The sequence below is a fragment of the Orbicella franksi genome, chromosome 4 (assembly GCF_964199315.1).
Source record: "Orbicella franksi chromosome 4, jaOrbFran1.1, whole genome shotgun sequence".
NCBI lineage: Eukaryota > Metazoa > Cnidaria > Anthozoa > Scleractinia > Merulinidae > Orbicella > Orbicella franksi.
In genome coordinates, this window is record NC_138148.1 from 5,493,162 (window position 1) to 5,504,294 (window position 11,133).

At 40.2% G+C, this 11,133-nt stretch overlaps 1 protein-coding gene across 1 annotated transcript; it reads left to right on the forward strand.

Annotated features, from left to right (window-relative positions):
• The first annotated feature begins 415 nt into the window (after positions 1-415).
• On the forward strand, positions 416-10,033 carry LOC145484215 (uncharacterized). Its single transcript, XM_081462851.1, has 3 exons — positions 416-2,713; positions 3,611-3,758; positions 6,204-10,033. The coding sequence occupies exons 1-3, from the start codon at positions 2,693-2,695 to the stop codon at positions 8,138-8,140; spliced, it is 2,106 nt and encodes a 701-aa protein (XP_081318977.1). The 5' UTR covers positions 416-2,692; the 3' UTR covers positions 8,141-10,033.
• The last annotated feature ends 1,100 nt before the right edge of the window (positions 10,034-11,133 follow it).

The following is an 11,133-nucleotide window of genomic DNA, read 5'->3' on the forward strand; positions in this document are numbered from 1 at the left end:
GGTGTGTTAATATGAATGCAATATGTAAAGAGGGCTTGTGGAAAAATGCGTCTCGCGACAAAACTTCTTTTACACCGCGGGAAAAAAAACGGAACCTTCTTTAGGTTAAGTTTTGTCGGCGAAAAAAACTCGATTCCCCACGAAATCAATACAGCAGTTTCTCCGTAGTGACGAGAAAATAGTGCTGCTTACCGGGAGAATTGGGAAAGCATATAAAGTTTGCAACTTGTTTTTGTTTACATGATCGTCGAAATTCCGCCATTTTTTCAAACTTGGATCCTGGCGCGCGGCCAATACTTGCGCATGCTCATAACGTTTTTCCGCTCTGAAATTGAAGCGTATAAGCATACCCGCCCATGTCGAAAGATATTGGCAGTGGTGGTTCACGGTTGCTGCGATGCAAGGAAACAACAAAATGCTTCCCCTTCTCTCTTGCGGAAACAAGCCATTCGGTATTGTAACGTTCGTTTTTACGCTTTTGTGCGACAACCAATTTCGAAGCAGCTGTACATGCTTTGCAGAGGAAAACCTTTGGCTAAACAGAATTGGTAGAAAATGTAAAATGAGTATTTCTCGCTTACGTCCATTGGGGACTTCGTTTGCCGAGAAAGAAAAACGTAAATTCGTTTATTTTAGATGACTGAGGTCACATTTGCACGAATTCAGCACAACTTAGTTTTCTCTTTGCCCTGACGAAGGGCTTACACTCGAGAAGTTAGTTTCTCATTTCTCTCCCTGAGGAGTTGTCAGTTTCTTGTTATTGTCATCTAGTTTATGAATAGCAATTAGTATTTGGTCACAAACTAACGCTACTGCTAGTTCATTATAAGTCATCCGCTGTTAAAAAGAATTATAGCCAGTTCGATGAAAATTTTCGAGTTCAATGTTTTTAATTCTATTTCCCGTGGTTCGAAAACGGAAGTCTGAGAGGCAAGATGACCACCTGGCTAGTTGGCTAGACTCCCGATGGAGCGGCCTGGGCTCGAGCCCTGGCCGGGGACATTGTGTTGTGTTCTTGTGCAAAACACTTTACTCTCACAGTGGCTCTCTCCACTCAGGTGTATTATGAATGGGTACCGGCAAATATAATGCTGGGGGTAACCCTGTGATGGACTAGCATCCCATCCAGGGGGGAGTAAAAACACTACTAATCGCTTTATGCTAAAAAAAAAAATGAAAATAAGCGCTGGCCTGATGGGCCAAAAAACATGCGGTGATTACATGCGAATGATGTCATTGGTCTAGGTCCCCCGGGAGGTCAGACTTTAGTCCTCCGCGGCTAGAATGGTCCAAAAACGGACTTCTGAAGTTCTCTTCGAAATGTCTATTGAGAGAATGTGTCTGTTGAGAGATAGAGCATCTTTTGGTTTGGTGGAGGCAGTGTGGTTGAGTGGTTTAGCGCGCTGGTGTTGAAACCCGGATGCCCTACAGCCCCTAGTATAACTTCTCGCACTCCGGAGTTTAACCGTGTTATTTTTTAATATATATTTTGTCTGTTCGAGTGGCATACCTTGAAAACAGCTTGCTCATTGTATTTCGAAGCTAAGTGCACTGGCCACTATCATCACACTTTTATTGTTTTTATTTCATAATTGGAAAATAGAGAGATTCGATGTGTAAAAAGACGATTGTGAACAACAAACAACTCGTGCGGTATTTATTTCGTAATGCATAATTTTCATTATACATCTGTCAGTTTATGCATCTGCCAGTCTCGAGTTCAAATTTTTCGCTTTTATTCGTCTTCTGGATAATTGGCAGCTGAAAAGAGGCTCCATTCGTCTATTTGCCATTACAAGAAAACATACCTCGACGAGCTGTCATCCTGCATAGCTGGTTATTTGGGGACACCCTTCATTTATACCCTGCAAAAAGCTGTACAACTGCTTTGTGTTAATACGAGTAGTCAATATTTTGCTGGCGTCTTTTTTAGATCCTTCTACTAAACGCAGCCGTCTGTTCCTTTGGGATGACTAAATTGCTGTCTTGATCACAGAGTCGGCAAAGGCGCTTACATTTGATTGGTTGCCAACCAAAACCAGCTCTTGACATTTTCACGTAAGCGAAGTGTCGCAAATTGCACGCTCGTGAATGCAGAGCTGATTTTCAAATTTAATTTGCAAGAACCAAAATCAACCTCAGTCCGCCTGCTGAAAGGGAATATCAAAACGAATCAGAGGTAAGAAAAAAGAGCATTCTATTCAAATCTCTGATTCGAAGAGAAGTTTATTTCCACTAACGGGATCGAGAAAAATGGCTATTCACGCCTGTAATTTTTAAAAAAGTTTGTTTTTCTTAGTAGCCATGTCGTAGATAGAAAAAATCCCTTCGAGCAAAAAGTATATACAGTAGTTGGCTTTCCGGTGATTAGCAGAATACTGTTTCACCGGCGGCCCCCGAAAGCAAAAACAATCTTGCCTTAGTCTTGGCAGGTTATCTATTATGCAAACGAAAAAAATTCTGGCATTTGCTTATTTCCTCTGCAAACAAAAGCAAGATTAAACGTTTTGCTTTTCTCTACTTAACATACAGTCACAAAGTGAAGCACAAATTTGAATATTGTTAAGTCTGAAGACGGATGGGCAAGACAAGATTCGTTCCCGTTAAATCACATTTTTGCCAATAACATTACTTTGTTTTTCTGTCCAAAGGGAACATTTTCAGAAGCTTGAAGTTTATTTAGCTAAACGATATGCAAATCTGGATTTACGTGGTGAGTAGCCGGTTGATATTATTCTCCCTGGTCTAAATAGTACTGATATATATTATCAATGTACTGCCTTGTTCAGACTTCATCTGAGTATCACTGAAAACTGATTATTTCATTTTGTACTACGACATGGTAAATTTTCTATATTAAAGCTTTAAGAGCATTCAGTTTGACGAAGACAGCTGTTTTTGCGATTAACCTGAAATTCTTCCGTTTGAACACTGCAGCAAATTTAAAACCCGTTCGGAAAAGAAACAATTTGATGTTACAGTTGCTTAGAAAGAAATTCTCCTCGTAATTTATAATGTTCATTTCCAGTATTAATTCTGCGTTTTTCATCGAATAAATTAAAAATAAACATTTACATGGTTCAAGCGTTGCTTTCCCATCTTGTTATTCTAATTTCACACTTAAGTTGTTTTCTCCTTTATAGGCCACCTCATTATAGCCATATAATTCATCGGGTATTTTTAGATTTAAGCCCTAGTTGAGGCATATTTAATATGAGCAATCTTTCGGTAACCGTAGGTTAGTTCATAATGAAAAAGACGCAATTACTCATCGTCACCAGCTTTTTATTTTTGCCGACTTATATCCCGGAGTTTCATTTTTAATTGCTAAAACCTTTTGGCAGTCTATTAATTGTGGCCCTGATGTTACACTTGCAAATTCTGTCTGCAGCACATTATTATGAACGACAGAGAATTACGTATATCTCAGGTTTAAAGTATTGTAAATAATCTCGCGTCTGAAAAACTGATATTAGCGAAACTCGGCTCGTTCGCGGCTCACAGACATGGTTTATCGCTTTTTGGGCAAGGTTTATACTTTAATATCAGTCTTCTAACATTTCAATATTCTTGACAGTCCATTTATGTTTTCGTGTTGTTGTTTCTGTAGATATTTTTCACATGGCACGGAAACTTACACGCTGTAAACCCGCGCGCTGTACATCAAATCCGACGGCGCGAGGTGAGCCTACAGCCTTCCACTTCATCCGGGACATCATTATCTCCGTCCGCGCCATCGTCAACTCCGTCGATACTAGGTGAAAACAAAACATCTTCAAATTTCAATTTTTGTAGAAACTTTACGTTACTAATAGTCGATTACTTTTCTGTTAAGATATCGTAAAATTTGGTTTAGTTTGATATTTTGTTTTGTGGGCAGCTGATTTCAATGAACCAGTCACCCTTATTTGGTTATTTTTAAGTTAAATTCGTTTAGACTTTGAATAACTTCGATTTCTAATCACTTTGTGATATCGAATGATTGATCAATTCACTTCGATTTCAGGGCTTTAGTTTCGTTTACTCGGCAAATCCCGCTGTGCAAAACTCAGGGGCCGCGGGTCCTAGCGCGTTTGTTTAACTTTGTTGTTCGCGCCTTCTAGCCAACACTAATTGTTTTTGTCAGGGAATGAATTATTTGAAGAAATTAAAGTATTTTTAGAAGTAAGAACTACTTTCAATGTTTCCCAAACCAAGTTAATAGCCAGATACAGCTAATCACCATTTTTAATTTACTTTATTTTGAAGACGAAATAATAAGCACGCGTTCCAAATAATAAATATACATCCGACTTGTTCAACATTCGCTATTTTTTTCTGTAGCACGGCCACATAACTGTTTGTTGTTTTTCTACGATTTGCCATTTCTAAATAATAAACTGAAATATTTAAGGTCTTTCGTAACTTGAATTTTGGCCTTATTTGGGCTTGCTCTAAGCATTTTCTTATAAGCCAAAAAAATTCTTTAAGTGTAAATGCTGTCTTTAAGATTTTTATTCATAAATACTTTTCGAAAATGATGACGTCATAATAATCATGTGATTTCCCTCACAGTGTTGTCCAGTCAAACGCAAATCCAAAATGAACGGTGATTGTTGCGTTTTCAAACTTCTCCGGCGTAGTGTGGACGGAAAACATTTGATGCGCTTTCAGAGTGAAAACACCGTCTTCAAATTTGAAATATCTGTAGAACTTGTCATTCGTCCCTCTAGTCAGAGTCGCCAAATGTCATATGCGAATAAATAAATACAGAGCCATAAGGAGAATCTGTCATGCAAAAACGTAGCTTTTTTTGCGACCTATGGAGTGTTTTCGCTCACGTGTTCAGCACACGTGCAAATTTATTGGATCAAAAGGAAGTGTTTACATAAGAAAAAACTTCAACTTCCTCAGGATTGCTTGCCAATATGTCCTCCGTTTCATTGTTTTGGACACCAATATGGCTACGCGGAAGTCATATGAAAACTATCTATAAATAAATAAATAAGCAAACAAACAAATAAATAAATAAATAAACAAAAAACAAACAAACAAACGAATAAAGGAATGAATGAATGAATAATAAAAAAATGATAAATTAAAAAACACAAAAAGGTGTTTTTTTCATCTAACCTGTTGATTCGTTTGACGAGATCGAATCTCGGACCCGCGCCATGTAAGGTTTGAGTTTGTTATTGTTCTCTGCTTTGCTCCGAGGGTTTTTCTCCTGGTTCTCCGGTTTCCCTCCGTTCACAAAAACCAACAGTTCTTAATAGGCCCTTTGCAGCTGGGGTCACGTGACCAAATTTTTCCTAAAAATTTTTTGTATTATGGGCTATAACTTAAAGAATGCCAGAAATGGAAAGAGCGCATCGAAAATACCAAAGAGGCCAAGTTTGAGGCCCCAGGAAAAAACGAGTAAGTTTATACCATAGTTTGAATTTTCGGAAAATTTAGAGGATTCGTATGGAAAATGTTGCTGGAGAGCAAGGTCTTGCTCTCCAGCAACATTTTCCCATACAAATCTTCTTATTCTTTCAAAAATTCAGACCATCATAAAATCTCATTCTCTGATGATGGGGGCCTCAAACTTGGCCATTTTGATATTTTCGACATGCTTTTTCCATTTCTGGCATTCGTTAAGTTATAGCCCATAATTTTATGAAAAGTAGGTCACGTGATGGCTTAGCTGCAAAGGGCCTATTGCAATTTGATTTGGAAACAGGGGATGAAGAACTTCTTCGCGGGATGATAATCAACCACCTTTTCGAATTAAATCTAGTTCGAAATCCTATTTCTCTTTAAAATGATACATTGTTATGAGAATAAGTGATAAGAATTAACGAAATCATCAACGTGGCTTACCAGCACTTCCCTAATACTTATTATTTTTGTGAAGGTTTGCGAAAATTAAACGTGCCAAAATTATCCTTAAGAAGACAGAATCTGGCGAATGTTACTTGTTAACAGGCTCCTGCTGTTAACTATTAGACAATTGTCACTTCTTGTTTTTGGTTCTGTAATTGTTGTTGACACAAGATTTATTTGCTTTGCGGTTCAAAAGGAAAAAAAAAGCACCCATGCGGAATTTTGATTATCGAACTATATAACTATGCCCTAGTCTTCTGAGAGTCAGAATCGAAGTGTATTAAAAGCATACAACTTAGGAGTCAGTTCTAACACAGAGTAGAGGTAATAACTAAATTTATGTTTCTTATTTTTAGCGGACGCACATTTAACAACTGCAAGCTTGGTATCAACCTCAGTGGCCTCGAGCGTTCCAAGAAAACCCTCACTGCAAAGCGAGGCAACCGTCAAATCTCAATCTAAAAACGAGGCATATCCTCTCTCCGCGAGTGAACCTCGATCTGAAACAGAGCCTATAACCAAGGCACAAGCTGAACCTCGTTCTGAAGGAGAGGTTAGCCCAGAAGGCGAGTCGACGTCAGAGCCAACTTATGACCCAGGAGGAGAATCAGACCCTTACGCGGAGCCAGAAACTTGGCCTGAGCCGGGCCCTCAATGGAAAAGGGCCTTTGGACAATGGAAGGCCGCCTGGCACATTCACGTGTATCTATTCGCTACTGCATTTCTCTGCATTGGCTTTTATGCTGGTTATTATGTCGTGTTAAACATTTACGACGGTTTGGGCGGCAAGTATTTAAGCGTCTGTTTAAACGGCATGGTCCTTCTGTTTGGACTAACAAGGGCCTTCGTGTTGTTTTTGGATCCTTATCACCAAGGGGGCTTTATAAATGCTCTTTTTGTGATGCGCCTGTTATGGTCCATAGGTGGCCCATGCTTGACCGCATCGGACTCGCTTATTATTTTGGCCCTCGTAGAGACCGCACAAGTTTCCATTGCGCCGCCGAAGTTCCAGAAGCTTGGAACGATTTCAATTGTAATTGGCGTTCATTTTGTTCTTGTTATTGTAGCAGATACGGTCGTATCTTTGTATATGGAAGCTAAAGTCATGATTTTACTCTGCCAAATATTTTTCTCCTTATGGGGAACTGTGCTGGGTGCCGGATACGCGAACCTCGCTTACAAACTCGACAAGAAACTCTTCAGTCATAAACAGATCAAAGACAAGGGCGACAAAATATATATATTTCTCATTTATGCTTCTGCTGCGGCGAATTTCTTTATCTGCGGTGTTATGGTGTACACCATGGTGGGGGTGTTTGGCGTTTATGCAGACATTGAGTTCGTGGATGCCTGGCATTGGTGGACTTTACAAACTCTATTTCGCTCAGGCGAGGTTATCACGTGTGTGTTAATCTTCACTGTCAGTGCCAAGAGGTCACGTATTAAGCGAGCTTTAGATGAAGTCTCCGAATTCGATTCACAGTCACGAACATTTGACCCAACAAGCGGTTGTTCGGCGTTCAGAAAGCTTCAAATACTCTTTGACAGACTAAGGAACAGAAACAGAGTCTCTGAAACTGCCGTTTGTGTCGAAGAAACGGAGAACACTACAGGAAGGAACAGAAGTAGCTTTAAAAAGAAAACTGCGAACACAGCCAACGAGGAAGATGATACGCTCCCCCCCGTCTTTGACGCATTTCAAGAGAGGGGCAGGGGGAGAAGACAAAGCTTGTTTTCTCACATGCAGGCAATGACCGTCGAAAATCAAATTTCACAGCTCCAACTAGCTCCTGCTGTTGCATCCAAAGGAAGAAGACGAAGACAAAGTTTATTCTCTGCTATGCACGAGGCCAGCATCAACAACGCAATCTCTAATTTTGCTCAAGTGTTGACTCAAGCGAGCGACGAACCTATGAAATGCGAGTCCGTCGAATCAGATGAAGAACCTAGCGAGGAGCCTAAGGCCCTTCCTCGCAGGGGCCGGCGTACGAACGTATTCTCGACCCTTCCGGAAATAAAGCCGGAGAAAGTTCTCCAACGTCAAACAATGATGGAGGATATAAGGGAAGAGTCCACATTTTATGAAGCAGAAAGCGAATCGAGCCGCCCTCGACCTCAATGGCCTCTAATGAAGAGGCGGAGCTCAGAGAGATTACGTCAAATACTGTCTCACTGGCTTTCCTTTAAAGATTCTAGAATCGAATCAAAACAGGACATTGTTGAAGAAGTCGAACCTGTTGAAAATGAGGAAAAATCTACCGCTGACTCTCTGCCAGAAGAAACCTGTCAGTGAAGTAAATCAGTTACAATCACAAGCAACTCAAACCGGCAGTCTGGCTGTCAATCATACAACAGATTGACATTTGATGGCCTTGCAAACGCTTCAATTGTCGAGTTTATCTCTCGCATTGCATGTCCTACTGTGTTTTTAGTAGAGCTCCTAGACGAACCCAGCAAACGAAATTCTCTCAGATGGGATTGAGAAACATCATTTGTTTCGTAAAATATAAATTATTCCTATACTGGAGTCCGCTTTACGGGAGGAATCACTGGTGCAATCGACTTCCTTGCCGTAGTAAAACCCCCCAAACTTAACGCAGCGGAGACACAAAAAAACTGTAAATAAAGATATTTTTAATAACATGTTTCTAATCTTCAATAATAAACAACGCCAGGATTTTGTGTACAAGTTTGTTTACAAGTACAATTTTTTCTCTAAAATTGGTTTCCAACCGCGGGTATTTTTATCTACCATTTAGCTTCGTTAGCTGCCAACGTCGTCGACGCAGTTTTCCGTTTCGTAAACGGTCGATGCCATTTTCGCGACACATAGAAATTTTTTTAACTATCAACGAATTTTTCTCTGCTAAATTAAAGAAAAAAGAAAATTTGTAAGTAACCACCCAGTACCGAACCCGGAACCTCTGTGTCCTAACATCCTCTTATCACCAATACACTACCAGGTTGATCCGCCAAATCTCTGCAAAATCAGGAGCCATAATCGGGGTCGGAGGCCGTAAGCGCGCGCCATTTCTAGTATATTAGCGGAGCACCAAGCTTAGCCCCATACTCATATAGGAAAAAAAAAGGAAACCCATGGAAGGAAACCCTGGTGGTATTGCTCGTGCGCGCGTACGCACGACGACGACGACGGCGGAGTTGCCCAACATGGTGGCCATACTCCAAATAATAGGTTGACAGAGACATGCAGCCTTGGTTTACCGTGTACTTCCTTGATATTGGACATCCATGTTATGATCAATTGACGCCTGTCAAAACAAGGTATCCGCTGACCAGTATCACGTGACCACATCGCGGGCTCAGGTTTACAGCTCCTCGAGGTCACGTGTTTTTTGAAGTTGAAAACAGGGCAGGATTGTTAGGAAGCCGGTTAACGCTAACCCAGGATTAAAAGTTAACCGAATTATAACTTTTTCTTCCATACAAATGTGTTTTGCTGTTTTTTTTGTGTATGTGGTGATTATCAAGGACGGTGCCTACTTTTGTTAGTGCGCACACGTTCTGCGCATCACGCAAGACATAGTTCAAGCGTGCGCGCGCGCTAGGGTTGACATTGACGCAATCAACTACGCTACCAAGTACACGACTTAAATGAAAGCAAAATTTTCCTACTGTGACCAAATCAAGTTTAATGAACCTATACTTAAACCAGGAACACCAGAATAGCAGCATATCGCTAACTACTTACTGTTACCGTTTTCCAGCTGAAAAACTAGCTGTCATCTGTCGAAAATTATACTGAAATCCAACCGTGAACATGTACCTGCAGATGGCGTAGTGCGCGCGCAAAACAAGTGCGAGATACGCAATTTTTTTTACTTACTGGGGAGGTAACAGGAAAAGATGTAGCGGGCACCGTAAAAGTTTTAAAAAAAGATCAATAACTTTAAAAAACGCGTGGTTACCCCTACATTTTATGTTATGAAATGGAAGTGGCAAGCCTATTCAATGAGTGACTAGTTTCTGGTGGTGAGCAAAAGGTATTTAGACTGTATTTTAGCTGAACCAGAGGAAGACTGTCAGACATGCTAAAAACGCTGTTGCAGCGATTTTGTCATAAAAAGTTACCTAAAATGGTTTTTATGTTACCATTTACCATGCAGTTTTAAGATCGTTATAGATGTGTTTGCATTCCTGTGTGTAAAGGCGAATTCTAAGGAAATCTGTCAAGAAATATCCTTTCCTTCTTTTTTTAGAAAAATGCAGATGTCAGGGTTTTTGTTGAGATTCAAGGCTAATTATCTCGAAAAAATGCGTGGCTACCCCAATTTTTCTTCCAATAGCCCTTGCAAATATCTACTTTTTCCGCCTGGTCTTAACCTGGCGCAAAAACCTTTGTATTCATCGTCCTTAAAACTCAAAACAGAAGGCCAAACAATATACAGAAAGCCTCACCGCAAAGTTACAAAAGTCAAATCAAAATTCTACCTTTTTCTGGGCTAGCTTAATCGGGCTTTGAACAACTCGGCCCAGGAGCTACGCTTTTAGGCTGGCCTAAATCTATATATTGGGGTTGTCCCTATGATATGGGACAATTTTTCTAGTTTTAGAACAAACTGCGCCATCCCGTGCGGCACACGCGCGTACATGCTGCGAGGATTTTTGCGGATGTAGCGTGGGAAATGGCGTCCGAAATTTCCGAAATTCCCGAAATGTTTGAGTGCTTTTGGCCCACAACTCAATAGGTTCATATCTGTTGGAATTTTACTGGGACGTCAGTATTTTCGCCGTAAGCTGCTGCAGTTTGAGTGAAGTAAGACAGTGTCGAATTTAGTTATGTGCCGCTTTATATCACTGGCCAAGTTGTGTTCCGCTGTTTCTTTTACAAGAGCTCCACATTACTCCACTGTAAGTTTCACATATGTTGAAGATTAACAGCTTTTCCAAAACACAGCAAAAAACTAGTTAGATATATTAGGATATAGCAGCGTTTCAGGACTTCAAAGTTTCCCTCCTCTTGCCACACGTTTGCGAGGATTTCGCAGTCACGACCGAAAAGTAAAAAAAAAAATAATTGCAAGTTTGAGATCCGCCTGAATTGTAAGCAACGCTTGATGTTTTATCAATAAGTGACAATAAAGTTTATGTCTGTAGATGTTGCTCAGTTTTGTTTGTGTAAAAATCCAATAAATTGTCTGTTGTCGATGAATAAGAGCGCCTGCCGATGTGTGTTTTGTACAGTCAGTGAAACATGACAAATTGGACTTCCCCACTTTCGCGTGAAAACGTACATCAAACTCATATAACATCTCTATTTTTTAAATA

Bases quoted from the DNA above. Each gene is read 5' to 3' on its own strand.
- LOC145484215 (XM_081462851.1), top strand. From the start codon at position 2,693: ATGCAAATCTGGATTTACGTG. The intron at 2,714-3,610 runs GTGAGTAGCCGG...TTGTTTCTGTAG, and splicing joins TGCAAATCTGGATTTACGTG to ATATTTTTCACATGGCACGG. The intron at 3,759-6,203 runs GTGAAAACAAAA...TCTTATTTTTAG, and splicing joins GTCAACTCCGTCGATACTAG to CGGACGCACATTTAACAACT.